The 16,032-nt window shown below is 41.1% G+C and overlaps 1 protein-coding gene across 1 annotated transcript; it reads right to left on the bottom strand.

Moving 5' to 3' along the window:
• Positions 1–6,656: 6,656 nt before the first annotated feature.
• LOC308392864 (general transcription factor II-I repeat domain-containing protein 2-like) lies at positions 6,657–8,090 on the bottom strand (the record flags this gene model as incomplete). Its single annotated transcript, XM_080876148.1, has 1 exon — positions 6,657–8,090. One exon carries the CDS (start codon positions 8,088–8,090, stop codon positions 6,657–6,659), a length of 1,434 nt encoding a protein of 477 aa, XP_080732274.1.
• Between the last annotated feature and the right edge of the window lie 7,942 nt (positions 8,091–16,032).

The following is a 16,032-nucleotide window of genomic DNA, read 5'->3' on the forward strand; positions in this document are numbered from 1 at the left end:
CAAAGAACCTTTGAATAGATTATAACATTTTGTAAACAGTTACCTCAGAAGCTGTACTGGTAGATCTATGTATGTAAGGTAAAACTTTCCACAGTACTTCCACTTAAGTAGCTAAACACATAAAGTCACCCTTACCAATAATCCACTGCTCCTTGAAAAAAAGTAGCACAAACAGACGACTGACTGAGCAATGATAAGTAGAGCTACCCGAGGCCGAGACTCAAGCAGAAGAAAATTAAAAGTTGTTGTTTTTGTGGCTCGAAAAATTAAAGAAAGTATGTTTAATAATTCAACAAGACCCGCACCTTCAACACATGTACATTCAAATTTTGGAACAGGCTCAACATTGCTGCTGTTCAATAGTTTTTATCCGTTTGAAAAAGTCATTTTACGGCTTTAATGTTTCCAGCTGATAAGGAGAATGAGTGCATTTCAAATGTGCGTCCAAAGGCTTTAAACATCTGCTTTGTCTGTAACGACAGTATCAAACTACAGAGCATTGTTTTTACTAAAATTCAACATTTTCCGATGAAAATTTGGCTACTTTTTTTTTTCTTTACTGTAACACCCACCTCAATGCCATTTTTAGGATATTCTTGGTGATCACATTTTTTCATATTTATGCTTTTGGCACTGAGGGTATCTAATACGCATGTTGTCACTGTGTTTGTACTACCAGCTGTGAGGGCTCTGCTTTTGCTTTGAGCAGTCTGTTTTTATTTTGTCTCGTGAGTGTGTGTGTTTTTCAAACGAGATCCTCGTCAGTTTGATTTTGTTACCACAAACTTTGTGTGAAGTTCACAACAGAGGTAAAGAGATTTAAACACCCCAGTTTAAGGAGGCAGGCAGGGGTTGGACCACCTGCACAGGACAGGTGAAGCAGAGAGTGTCGGGGGGAGATGTGCAACAGAAGCAGAGGGAACATTTTACAAGATGATAAATGGCAGATTTAGATGATTAAGGATTTGTTGACAAGATTAAAAGACACGTCCGTCAGAGTTCAACAACATTACAGTTTGATTAAATAAAAAAGTTTTTAGACTACACAAGGTTCATTTTCTCCTCTGATAGTAAGCATATTAAACATGTCAAGAAAGAAAGAGTATAAAGAAAAATAGTAAATGTGTGTCTAATTAAACTCTTCCTGTGAGCCTTACATCATCCTTTAATATGTTTGGTGTTACAAACTTGAAGAAGCACAGAAAAGATCATCAGACATTAATCTAATCAGTTTTCAGCCTTCATTCATATTGAAAAGTTGAAATCTTCCCTGCTAGACCCAAGTGCAGCGTTTAACACCGTCGGCCAGAACATTTTATTACAGCTATTATTAAATGGAGAGTCCTCTTCACACACTGAGGTTAATTATGAAGCTCCACAGGCTTCTGTGCAAAGACCAGTTCTGTTTACATTATACGTGCTTTAGAAGACATAGCATACCACAGGTCAGCTCAGCAACATTTCGACTTTGGCTTGTTTTTTCTGGTTAACGTTAATTACGTAATTTAGAATTAAAGTTTAGTGTTCTTAGCATTTAGGATGGCCGTGGCGAGTAACTCAAGTGCTGTAAACATTTCATGAAACCTCATCAAAAGTTATCTGAGTTGGAAGGGTGGCTGTTAATAAGCCATTCTTAAGGAAGGAGAACAGAGAAAAATAAGACTGAGGTGTGCCAAATTACACAAGAAATTGACTGGAAAAAGAAATCAGCTGTAATATGTCTTATGGAGTAATGAATCCAAATTTGAAATATGCATGGAAGAGGTCCGAAGAGAGATACAACAGTGAATGTCTATAGCCGTCTTTAACACAGCGTGGATACTCTACCGTGCTTTGAGGATGGATTTCAGCCAGTGTTGTTGGAGCTCTTATCCAAATTAATCAAATTATGAATGTAGAAAAGTTCCACCAGATTTTGATCGACCATGTAATACCACGTAGTGTCTGATTGGCAGCAACTTCATTTTTCAGTACGACAATGATCGCAAACATACTGCCAATGTAGTCAAAGTATGCCTGGATGAAACAACGCATCAGTCATGGATTGATCTCTCCAGGGTTCGAACCTCAAGATAATCGAAGCAGTGTGGGATCATCTTGACAGAAAACAAAACAAAAGGCAGCCAGCATCCAAAGAAGAGTCTCGGATGTCTTTCAAGAAGCCTGCAGAACTAAGAAATTACAAGAAAGCTTACCTATTAGAGTTTAAGCTGTGTTGAAGAATGAAAGGCAGCTTTAACTGAACAAAAGGGGAAAAAAATCCCACATTGACAGCTAACTCAAGAGACAAAAAGCATTAGAACTCAAGTCATTACCTTACTTAAGGATAAATAAGTTAATTAATTACATTAATGCATAAGCAGAAAATAACCTACAGTAACTGCTTTGCGATATGGAAGTGCAAAAGACAACTGAAAGGGAGGATAGTTTCTATATATGTGGTTTCTATTAAGGGACAGAGGAACGATAAGAAACGATAAGAAATCAAGGACAAGGAGTGTGGTGTAGATAAGTGAGGAAATCCGATCATTACTACAAATTTAGTTGAAATTTAAATATTTTAACTATGGTGTGTGAGGTGGGCCCCTGGGTGCCTCCTGTGAGGGCTGTCTGTTTTCCACATTCTGCAACGGTAAAATACGACTTAGAGGCGGATATTTGTTTTACTTTATGGGCAACAGTTGTTCTTGCTGTTGACAAAACTCGTCTCATGGTTGACTCTGAGAAAAAAACTCTTTCCCACAGAGGGGAATAAACTTATTAGAATATGAGCTTTTTTCCACTAAGACTTGTTTTATGGGGAGATGTACGAAATTATTTACCGGGTTACAAGCAACGATAATATCGGATGTTGACTCCTCAGCGTCATCATTTTCTATCTATTGAGAAATCCCATTGTAAAAGTAATGAAGAAAAAAACTATTCTGCCGTCTCACTCCTCCTTGACCCGCGGTGTGTGTGTGTGTGTGTGTGTGTGTGTGTGTGTGTGTGTGTGTGTGTGTGTGTGTGTGTGTGTGTGCCTTCTTGCGAACGCCGTCTGTTTTCCGCATTCTGCAACGGTAAAATACGACTTTGAGACGGATATTTGTTTTACCAAATGGACAATTGCTGTTGACAAAACTCGCCTCATGGTTGACTCTTTCCCACAGAGGGGGGTGCTTTAATAAACTTATTCGAATATGAGCTTTTTTCCCCGCTAAGACTTGTTTTATGGGGAGATGTACGAAATTATTTACCGGGTTACAAGCAATGATAATATCGGATGTTGACTCCTCAGCGTCATCATTTTCTATCTATTGAGAAAACTTATTGTTAAAGTATTGAAGAAAAAAAACTCCTCCTTGGCCCGCGGTGTGTGTGTGTGTGTGTGTGTGTGTGTGTGTGTGTGTGTGTGTGTGTGTGTGTGTGTGTGTGTGTGTGTGTGTGTGTGTGTGTGTGAGTGAAACAAGATCGCCTGTCGCTGGTTTGTTTTTCAGTCTCTCAAAAGGAAAAGTAGTATTCACTAAGGGATAGTTATTCGTTTTTTACACATAGGCAGCCTGTAGGTTACAAGCGGATAGAAAGTTCTTCTTTTCATCACAAGCTATGGTGTATCTTAAAGGTTTTTTTTACAGCGTCTGTATTATAGGAAAATAAAATACTATTGAAATCTCTACAGGAAGTCACTCTTTATTTCCATTACAAACGCCGGTGCAGCTTAAGAAAGTAAAATTACATCCGCTCTGTCTCTCTATACATCACAGAATCATCTGCTGCATCACCGCTGTGCTTAGGGAACATGACGCAACAGGTCTGAAAATGACTAGACACTTCCGGAGTATTTCCGGTAGGGTCATAAGGTCCGGATCGAGGCCTTCCATAGTAAATATGCTGTATTTGAATATGTCATATTCAAAGCCTTCTTCTTTGGGAGAGCAGATCTCATCGGACACAGGAACGCTGCTGGGCTGCAGAAGGAAATCCATCTTGTGTCTGTGCCTTAGAAATTGTGACGGACTCCACCTCTCTGCTTTTTTATTCCCCTCCAACAGATGGCGCGCTTCCGGAGGTTTCCCCCTCCCTCTAAAAACTTTTTTTTCCCCAACAACAGATGACGCGCTTCCGGAGGTTTCCCCCCTCCCTTCTCAGGGTGCAATTCGACACGGTTAGCAACAGATGGCGCGCTTCCGGGGTTCACCCCCCCTTCTCAGGATGCGATTCGTCACGCGGGGGGTTTCCCACCCCCCTTCTCCGGATGCGATTCGTCACGCTCATTACACGCTTCCGGGGGGGAGGGGCGGGAGGTCAAAAGGTCGTGATTAGGGCCATCAATCACTTCGGATCAAATTTTGTCATAAGCTGTAGGGTATTAACTCTCTTAGACACAACACTGGTTCATCCCTTGAGGTCGATCGCTTTTTTATGCTTGAGTGATTCATAGGTCAACGTGAAGAGCAAAGTTTTTTTCTAGCAGGAGAAAAAAAAAAGAAGAAAACTTAAAAAATGAGAAAATGAGTAGTCATTTCAACACCAGTGCACTGAAAATGAGAGAAAAAGTTGCCAATGTATAAAGAAAAGCTTTGAAAGACTTTGAAAGCCTGGAGAACTAGTGCTCATGATAGTCTGGCCTTGGAAGCAAAATATAAAGAAATGAGCAATGGCTCAGGACTGTTGCATAGTAATGTAGGTATTCAAGCCCATTAGCCCTTTAAGAAAACCAAGCTCCGACTGTACATAGCCAGCCTGTAAGCAAGGTACAGATGTGGTTGTGATTATAGTTATATACCTAAAACAACTACTACACCATTTGTGGTTGTCAAATATATATATATATATATATATATATATATATATATATATATATATATATATATATATATATATATATATATATATATATATATATATTAGGGGTGCAACGATACACAAAATTCACGGTTCGGTTCGGTTCGATACTTTGGTGTCACGGTTCGATATTTTTTCGATACAAAAAAAATGTTCATGCCTTTTTAATTTGTCATTTATTAAAATTATAAATATATATTTTAACTCAAAAGTACAGTTTTTAAATTTAACCCTAACCCTTGTGCGTGTTTTTTATTTTGACAGCGAATGCGCACCTGCGGACCACTTATGTGCACCCCTGGTTATTTAGCTCGTCATATTGCAGCCACAGAAATTCTTTTGTCCATGAAACCATAAAGCTGCACTTTCTTTTTGCCTTATAGTCTGATTTGTCATAACTTCTCCGTTTTGTGGTAAGCTTTTCTTTGGCTGTCACTTCTTCACCCTGACCTGTCTTATTTGGCTCAGCAGAACTAAAATATATATCTGTCTGTGAAGGTTCTCAGTCATCCAGGTCATCGTAGTCAAATATATATCCTGCTGCTTTTACACACGCACTCACATAAGCTCAGCGATTCTCTGCGCGATCAACCTCTCACATGTTTAAGCTTGCTGCGGGAGATTTCACTTGTCATGTTTGCATAGTAAGCTAACGATTAATAAGACGATGTCAGAGGAATTGGTGCACAAATTATCATCACTCACAGATCAGTGCTGTGGCTCTCTATACACAGTTCACACGATTGCAAAGTGAAAGCAAAAAAACAAGCGCAAATTCAAACGCGATTTCAATATGTCACATATTGACAGTGGCTCACCCAATGACATAATTACCCAGCTACATTTCTGAAAGAATGCAAAAGCATTGACATATATTTTTCCTACAATAGCCCGACGGGCAGGGAAGAGATAGATTTTGGTAGCCCGACTGAAAAAAATCGCTAGCTCCGGGACGTCGGGCTAGCGATATTGCGAGCCCTGTATCTTATTGAGGAATCACTCATCTTTGGAAAAGAGAGTTTATTACAGAGAAATGTCTCTTTCCAAAATAAAAGCTATACTATCCGCTTCTTCTGGGCTATATTCTCAGCAGCATAAGGAGAATCATGTGCTAACAGCTGTCTAAATGACTCGGCTAAAGTTAGTAGCATGCTTGTTGTTTTTGTCTTTGCACTAGGATGATGTCGGCATAAATGTGCAGTCATATTCGTTGTGTTCCCACTAGTGCTTTCAGGTTAATCTCGTTGAAATGACCTTAACGCCACAACACGGCAAATCTCCGTTAACGAGCTACCGCCGATCGCCCCGTGCATGGGGCTAGACCAGGGGTGGGCAAACTTTTTGATTCGTGGGCCACATTGAGTTCTAACATTTGACAAAGGGGCCGGAACAGGAGTAGATAGATGGCATGCTTTGAAAACATCACCTCATTGGGGGAAAAATACACATCTTGGGATATGGAGAAAACATGTGCTTTAATTTCCAATGAAAATGAAGAAAAGCATTACAATAAAATCTCTGACTTCGAAATGAGCCTTTAAACACTGAAAATCAAATAAATGAATATTTTATTTTAAAGCACTGAAAGTTCTGTTATCCTTCAGGATATCACATCACTCTCCTCCTAACTCTTTTTTTTTTTCCAAAAACGGTAGGAGATGCAGATGTACTTGTCCTGTTCCTTTTATTCAATTTGTTTCCCCGGTGCCAAAAGTCAACAACGACCAGTGCAAGGACGAAACAGTTGCAGCAAGTCAGTCTGTGAAGCGTTATATTTGATCTGCGCGCACTGTTCATTTTAACAACGTGCGTATCACGGAGAGACACACATTTTAATGGGAGCAGTGTTGTTGGTCTCCTTTTTTAGCCAGCGCATCAAAGTCTGGAGTTAGTTTTGTTGTGGCGATTCTCAGGATTGATCTGAGGTGTAGGTCTGTTAACTTGGATCTGTGGCTGGCTTTGTTGATGTTCATGACGCTGAATGTCTGTTCACACACGAAGGTAGAGCCGAACAAAGCCAACATCATCTGCGCTTTTCGCCTTAGATTTGGAAACGCGGCATCATTGAGTGAAGCATAGAAGTCATTTAGTTTCAGAGAGCTGAACTTCTCTTTTAAGGCAGGGTCAGACTGAAGGTCGATGAGTTCGAGCTGAAGCTCCTCTGGAGCTGTTTCGGGGTCTTGTGACAGAGGAAAGGCCACCAATTGAAGTGACTTGTCAATTTTATCGAAATCCAAAAACCGACGGCAGAATTCTCCGTGCAGTGCATCCAGTGACTCACTGTATTTCTTTACTTTTGCTCCGGCCTCTTTCAGCGTGGCTAGTGTAGGAAAATGAGTGAATGACTTGTTCAAAATCTGCCTGGAGAATAAAGCCAGCTTGGATTTGAAGGCTTTCACGTTTGTGTGCATGTCATGCACAAACTGCTCCTTCCCCTGCAGTTTCACATTGAGCTCATTCAAGTGTGAAAATACGTCTGTAGCAAACGCGAAGTCACACATCCAGCTCTTGTTGCTCAGCTCAGGAAATTCATCAGTCTTCCCCTGCCGCTCCAAAAACACGCCAATCTCCTCTTTGAGCTCCCACACTCGTTGAAACACTTTGCCCAAACTCAACCAGCGGACACGGGAGTGATAAAGCAGGTCCTGGTGATCCGCATCAGTTTCCTCCAGGAACGCAATGAACTGACGGTGCTGAAGTCCCCGTGCGCGTATGAAGTTGACAAGTTTCACCACAGGATTCACAACATGATTCAGCTGTAACACCGATTTACATAGAGATTCCTGGTGGATGATGCAGTGGAGGAAAATCACATCCTGGTCAGAGTTTTCATCTTTCACTTTATTCTGGATTCTCCTCAGCAGGCCAACGTTTTTTCCCGTTAAATTTGGAGATCCATCTGTGGTGACGTTAACAAGCTTACTCCAGGGAAGCTTCATGTTTTCGATGGCAGCAGACACTCGTTCAAACAAGTCCTCTCCCCGTGTTTGTCCTTTCAGAGACTCCATTGTCAAAAACTCCTCCGTTATTTCAAAGGTTTCGTTGATTCCTCGGATAAAAATGAGGAGCTGAGCAGTGTCTTTGACATCGTTGCTTTCATCCAGTGCTAAAGAATAAAAAGTGAATGACTTCGCCTTTTTGTTTAATATGCTGGTGATATCTTCATCTATTAGTTCTACACGGCGAGTCACTGTCCGCCGTGATAAACGGATTTTCTCAAATTTGTCTTTGGTCTCCGGGCACAAAATACCTGCTGTCTCTACCATACATTCTTTTAAAAACTCGCCCTCTGACAGTGGTTTGCTGGCCTTTGCTATTTTGAATGAAAGCATAAAACTGGCCTTGGTACTTGACTCTTGAATGGCAGTTTGACGGTGAAAAAAACTTTGCTGAGCCTTCAAATTAGCTGCCAACTTCTCAGCAGCAGATTCCCGTTCTTTTGTTGAGAGCTTGCTAGCATAATTTGCGTGCTTTGTGGCAAAGTGACGGCTAATATTATACTCTTTAAAAACCGCCACAGTTTCTTGGCATATCAGGCAAACAGCAGATGATCGGTGTTCAGTGAAAAAATATTTAGTTGTCCACTCCTTTTTGAACACTCGACATTCTCTGTCCACTTTCCTTTTCTTGGGTCCGCTCATCTTCATAGAGGGGCGGTAGGTCACAGGGTAAAGTGCAAACGTGGAGTAATAGGCCTACGCCGCTTCACCTCAACAAAGCCAATATATCTAGAGTGCGCCATCTAGTGAGGAAACATCAGAATTGCAGGGGAAATAAAACATTAACAAGGTTAATTTATTAAATTTTTTTCAAGTTTGGCGGGCCGGATCAAAACGTTTAACGGGCCGCACGTGGCCCCCGGGCCGTAGTTCGCCCATGCCTGGGCTAGACGGCCAACACGTTAACGAGCTAACTGCGCTAACACACTAGTTCCCACCCATGTAATTGAGCATTGCATGGCACATCCAACATACTGCTTTAGTCCATGACTCGCTTACCTTCAGGGTCATACGTCACATGAAAACCAAAATAATTCCAAACGCCAGATCTGAATGAGGGTGGGGGAGGTGCCCTGCGCTCTTCCTTCTGACTATGCTGTCTGTGTTGAGCGCTCAGTGGATCTGCGCTCGACAGTGCAGCCTAGGCGGAGTAGTCGAACGCAGATTCACTGAGCGCTCAACACAGACAGCATCGTCAGAAGGAAAGTTGATAAAATAAATTACAAATGTTGTATTGTTCGATACATATGCGTACCGAACCGAAAGCACTGTATCGAACGGTTCAATATCGATACGAATATCGTTGCACCCCTAATATATATATATATATATATATATATATATATATATATATATATATATATATATATATATATATATATAAAGGCCTTTTTCTTTTACTGAAATTACAGAAAAATACATCGAACACTCCTCTTGAGTGTCTAAGTGCTTTTCTTGCAACTGACTCATAGCTCACCCCACCATCCTTTCCCTACCATTAACTGTTCTGGCCAAGACAATACGTTTGAATTAGACCATGTTTTCACTTCACTTTCCATGTCAGTGACTCATCTTAAAGTGAAACTGATTGACGAGATCACGGCAAAAGGTTTTAAATGTTTGGTGACGCAAAACACACGGCTACGTTTCCATGAAAGCACTTAAAGTTACGACAAGTTTGGTTCTATCAAGATGCAAAATGTTTGGTGAGCAGCCTTAAAGAAAAACATTGTTTTCTCCATTGTGTTGCTTTTCTCTGCCACATACACAAAGACACACATTACATTTTTACTTGAGTAGTCTCTGCTTTTGTAAAATGTTGTCAAGTGATTTAAAAACTCCTAATAATAGATCTGTTTAGCTCATGTTTGACAAAAAAATCTGTATCATTCAAATTTTAGACAAGTTTTCCAGCTGCAGCATTTAGTGTGTCATTATGTAAATAATGTCTTCATACAACAGCGTAACATTAAAGCCAAGTATTTCTTTCATAAGACTGGTGTAATGCATTTCTCTGTTCTGGTGACCTCACCTTAATTGGTTATGGAACATCATCCTTTAGCTGACGCTCTCACGTACACGCAAAAACAAAACACGGCTGTGACGCACACTTGTTTCATGTGCGGGACCATTCTCACCCCCGCCATACTGCCCTAGAAGTTCTGGGAGAGAGAAAGAGAGAGGGAGCACATGTCGGGCTGAACAAGTTGGTGTAACAACATGGTGTAAAAATACATCTTGTTTTGGTAAGATGATACTTTTCTCTCCATGACAACACGACTCCATGGGGCCACGTCCCAATGACATGCTCGTGGTGGAGCAACTTGTCTGCCAAATGCTTTTAAAAAATAGTTTTAAGGTTTGTAATGCTGCAAAAATACTTTACGATTGTGTTTTTGTGTAACAAATAAAACTCTATCCAACCAACAGAACGAAGAAATTGGAATATGGACCTTAGGTTGACTAACATCTTCCTCTCACCCTCTGCTCTATGGGCTCTAGGGGACTGTCCAGAACAGAGCTAGCCCTCTTTACTAGTCTATTAAACCATTTCCTATCCCTCTCTGTGGTTCCACCTCCCCAGCAGAGAACCGTATAAAAGATAGCAGAAGCCATCACAGTGTCATAAAAGGTCCTTTGTAATGTTCTGCACATCCCAAAAGACTTCAGCCTGCCCAGTAAATGGAGCTGACTTTGGCCCTTCTTGTTTTGACCAGTCCAGTTTATTGTTAAGGTGAACACCCAGAAATGTGTACGTCGGTCCACTTGGTACCGATCAAGCCTGCCGCCATCATGAAATGCAGAGTTTTGGAGCCAAATACAGATGGATGGAAACTAAACCAAAAACAAAACAAACTCCAACAAAGTCCGTTAGGAGAATAAACTAAATCCACAACTGGCTGGAGAAATGTGGGGAAGTTAAGAGACGCACAAAGAAGGGCAACCTGGGAAAGCAGACATGGCTTCCCCTGGAAAGGGAAAAAGTAAACTAAACCCAAGACACTGAAGAAATCCCCAAATTAAAACTAGAAATAAGTATTATAAGTAAACGGAGAAACACCATCACGTATATGTACTTATCATAAGGGAGATGAAGACTCAAAAGGCAAACTAAGACTCCAAAAGAAGAAAATATAACAAAGGATTCAACCACAAGACCCAGAAACAGACCTAGGCCAGGATCATGACAGCCACAGCACCCTGTGAATCTATGGCAGAAAAAATGCATATCCTTTAACAGTTACATTATAACAAGTTCAGATTCATTAAATCAATAACTTTTCCATCTATACAATTCAGGGGAGGTAAAACTTATTCCAACTGCCAATGGACAAAAGGCAAGGCGCATGCTGGCATATACTCAACAACACATTCACACCTACAGCCTAACTCCATGCATGTGTTTGGACTGTGATTTCATTTTCTAAATCTAAAATGTTACCACAAAATACCAAATCCGGCCTCAGATCTTTTTTCTAAAGTAAAATAACAGAAGATCCCAACAGAAGAATGAAAATTTAAGCAAAAACAAACGCAGCGAGGACAAACAGATACACACTAAATGTCCATTAATATTCCCTGTGTTGCTTGGTAGATTTTCAAAGCCCCCGACAGGAAAGCAACAGCTGTGAGGACGCGAGCGTTACATAATGGCACAAATGAGTAAAATGATATGACACGGTTTCAATGGTTTGTGTCCTCATCCAGTCATTCAGGAAACGTGTCACTGATTTGCATGCACAACAAACAATTATGACGCAGTGCTTTGTCAAAGCTGTTGTTGTTGTTTTAGAGTTTGAAAGGATTAAACAAAAATAGTCATAGAAAATCTGTTACACTGATATTTTTTTCTCTTAGTTTTGATGTATTGCTGTTTTATTGGACAGTGCTGGCTCCTAAACTACTATTTACAATGTGCTGATTTTAAAGCGGTAAAATGATCCATTCCCGTCCTCTCACCTGTTCCAGGGAGGATGATGCAACAGCCTCGAATCACTTAGTTATAAATCTGTCCATCCCTTAAAGACAGGAACATGGGAAAGATTAGCTAAGAGAGAAGATATTTTACAGTTTGTCCTGCTGATAAAGAGCTCCATTATGACCATTCATGCTACACCAAAGTAATGAAGTAATAGATAATAATAAATAACAGTTAACTTCCTGTTTTTTCACCATCTACTACTGGAATGTCTGTTTTGGATTGTTTTTGTTCATAATGGGCCAACAGTGAAAAAATAATCCTTTCATTTTTCATTGTAATTCACAAATACTTTCAGTTTTATAATTAGAGGACATCCCGGGCAATGAATGAACAGAAATATTCTCCAGTTTTACACATTTATTTCTTACAATTTTCAGCCCTAAAACTTGTAACTATCTAATTTCTCCATAAGCATTTCATTTTGTGCAGAAAAACTGAGATGAAGTGTACATTTTGAATTTCTTTTTTCCGATATAAAGATATATTTGAGAGTAAATGAGTAGTTAAACTTCTTTGGGCTGATAGAAAAAGTAGTCCGGCCCACCTAAGAACAAAGTGGTCCATGATTTAAAATGAATTTGACATCACTGTCCTGAAGTAACCAAATGACTCATCGGTCTTCAGATTCTTTCTTCACATTTAGCATACGATGAGTATGGTATAGCACTATAAGACGATCACTCTCTGAATCCACATCTCAAAAGATAATTTGCTTCGTTTCCCAGAACTCTTCACCACTGACAACAGGGCATTGTTGCTTTGCCAGAGTAGTTGAAGGGGTATTAATTTCTCAAGGAAAATAGCCCTCATTGTTAAAGGTGTGCCGCTAGCACAGTTTAATCAGACAGGAACTTTAATTACATGAAAATAACTGAAATAGTATATGCTGTATTTTATTATATGTGTAATATCTGTTGTTATTTAAATACCGCTGTAAACTGGGGTTATTGGGGATGGGACAGAAACAAACAAGATTTTAAGATTTTTTTTTCCTGCAATCAGAATCTACAATTGAACAAGAAACCAAACAGACAATTAAACAACCGCAACTCAAGTCTTCAGTCTGTAAAGTAGGCCATCATTGAAACGGCCTGTAAATATAGATATCGGGTGTTAGATCGGCACATGTCCACTATATCAGGTAACCGACTTTGTACTTGTGGGGAGACAACATTTAAAAATAGACTCACACCCCGAGACCGCCAGCTCTGCCTATGCTTGTACTGAAGTCCTACATCATAGGTCTATATTCTCAACCATACGGCTATCAAAAGGGTACGTACTACTTGCATGGCTGGAAATCCCCCCCACCTCACCAGATAGACAACTGTTTTAATGCCTGGAGTAATAGTTATACTTTTATCCTTTATGATTCACTTGTGTCATGACTTGTTAGACATTTGTTTGTGGCTTTCTTTGGAATGGTAAACGTGGACAGTCACACTTCATGTGGATATGTGGACGCATAAACTCCGCTGTGCTACACGATACACAAGACACGCTTGGTTATTTATTAAGTGTGCCTATGCGAAGGCACACTTATTACTATTGCTCGGATTTATTATTATTATTATTATTATTCTTTTTCCGCCTGAAATTTTGGACCTTAACTCGCCCCACAGTTTTGAGACAAGGTTCACATATGATATATCATTGTGTGCGGCTGGAGCTGGAATGAGTTGCTATGACTTTTGGTGTTTATTACTTCTATAGTTTTTTAAATATGAATATTTTAATGCAAGTTTTTTCCCATTGAAATGAATGGAGAACAAGAAAACTTCATTTGTGGTGTGCTGGCTCACTCTAGTGGTATGTCGGGAGTAATGCGAGGCGGCCGCTGTGTCCCTGTGGTTGGCCTACTTGTCAGATATCGACAAATCCTACACTACAGACCAGTTGACAGCGTGCAATAACCCAGCCGATTCATTCGTCTTTACACTACCTCACAATCGACTCAACGGTGAGTTATTTGTTTGTTTTGTTTTCTCACAATTAATGTAAAGCCAAGGTATATATCAACGGCGCGCACAGCGGAAGTATGGCGTCCCGCTTGCCCTTCACAATAAGAGCATTATAGCGGATTATAATGGGGGCGCTTTTATTTTGTATAACTACCGGAAGTAGTTCCTGTGTACTGACGCTAGCTGGGTAGCTAGCGCCGCGTCGCTTAAAAAGCAGCCGGGCTTGTCTTAAACTTAAGAGGGTGACACTCGCTAAACCACCCGATCGCTCGCCAAGCGACTGTTTCACACTGGACTTATTTTTCGTTTATATGGGCCGATGATGCTGGTCGATGAGGAAAAACTGAGTTGTTTGGTGGTGGCTAACGCGGAGCTAGCTAGCCACCGGTATGTGTCTCTTTCCCCTCATATGTGGGGAAAGAAACATGTGAGGCGGCCGCCGATCGACCGGTTTTCAGGTGAGAATGTAGGTGTGTAAACGTCAAATATCTGCTCGTTTTGTCAAAACATCCCATATTAGCAACAGATTTCTCACGATGTTGCTGCTAGCCGGCTAGCTAGTTTGGCCGGCCGGCTAGCCGGCTAGCTAGCTCGGCTAGCTAGCGCCGCTTCGCTCAAAAGCACCCAGGCTTGGCTTTCAGTGAGGCGTCTCTAACTCCTTTCACCCCCGATCGCTCCGCAAACAGTCTTTGTCTTAGCTGGACTTATTTTTCGTTTATATGGGCCGATGATGCTGGTCGATGTGGAAATAGTTGAGTTGTTCATATACCGGTGGCTAGCTAGCTCCGCGTTAGCCACCGGTATATGTCTCTTCCCCTCGTATGCGGGGAAAGAAACACCGATCGACCGGTGGTGGCTAACGCGGAGCTCAATCGTGGATAAGGGAAACCCAATGCAGGAGAAGCAGGCGGCTGGTGAACTGAATTTCAGGTAAGACGTTATTAACTGCACTCTATTTGGGTCAGATATAAACCGAGTTTAGGTGTAGTTTATTTTCGTTGTGCTGACAGTTACAATAACTGTACTGCGTGCTAGCTAGCACGACGGAGTTTCTATACAGCTGTGCGCGCTAAGTTACTGATTTTGAACTTTATGACAGCCTCCCCTATTTTCAGGCGAGAATGTAGGGGTGTAAACTTCAAATATCTGCTCGTTTTATCAAGAAGTGCCATATTTTATCAAGAAGTCCCATATCTCTCACGATGTTACTGCTAGCGCCGCATGGCAGCTAGCTGGCTAGGGCGGCTTGGCTGACACCTAGGCCGGGCTGACTGATACCCAGGCCGGCTCACGCTCTCGTTTCACCGCCGCATGGCGGCTAGCTGGCTAGCGCGGCTTGGCTGACACCCAGGTCGGGCTGGCTGACACCCAGGTCGGGCTGGCTGACACCCAGGTCGGGCTGGCTGACACCCAGGCTGGGCTGGCTGACACCCAGGCCCGCTCACGCTGTCGTGTCACCCCTAGTCTTTCGTGATGACTCTTGGTTGGCTGCTGGACTTATTTTTCATTTATATGGGCTGGTGATTCAGTATGAGTGTCCGGTGAACTGAATGTCAGGTAAGACGTTATGTATATGTAAGGTAGTGACTGGAATAAGTCACAAGGTGTCGCTGTTGAGCTGCATATATGTTGTAAATTTTAGCAATTTTGACCATTTGTCCTCTGCAGGACACCGTAGTTCAGATTTCTCGTTCGCGTGGGCGCCATCTTGGTTCAGTGTTTACTGTGATGTGCAAAGGTAAGCACTGTCAGTGGCGAACTGCATTGGTTTTGTTTAAAAATAAGTGTTCCACTGTGTAAAATAGCGGTTTGTCATTTAAGCCGAGCAAATATTTTGTTTATTGAGAGGTTCATGTATTGTCTGATGAGAGTATGAGACAAAGATATACTTTTCTTTCTTACTCTCATATAAAATATTTAGCTTTTATTAAATAGTTATCTGAATCTTACAACCAAAGTTTGTATAATAATACACAAGATTGGCTGTAGACCATTGTTAATCATTCAGAACACTGTGTAAAAATAACAAAAAACAAAAAGTGAATGAAAAGTGCATAAATATTTATTTTACGTGTTTGATGTGTGTGGCAGGGCGTGGTCTGCAGTGCCGCTGCAGGGGAGGTGGACCCACCTCAGCGGCATCTGCAATCACGCCTCTCAGGTGTAAAGTCTGTGCTCTCTCTGCTTTTTTTTTTTTTTTTTTTTTTTTTTTGTGTATGTGTCGGGCTATGAGATGAAAAGCTACAGCCGGCTGTGTGGGTACAGC

This window comes from Rhamphochromis sp. 'chilingali' (assembly GCF_963969265.1).
Source record: "Rhamphochromis sp. 'chilingali' genome assembly, chromosome: 2".
NCBI classification, from domain to species: Eukaryota; Metazoa; Chordata; class Actinopteri; order Cichliformes; family Cichlidae; genus Rhamphochromis; species Rhamphochromis sp. 'chilingali'.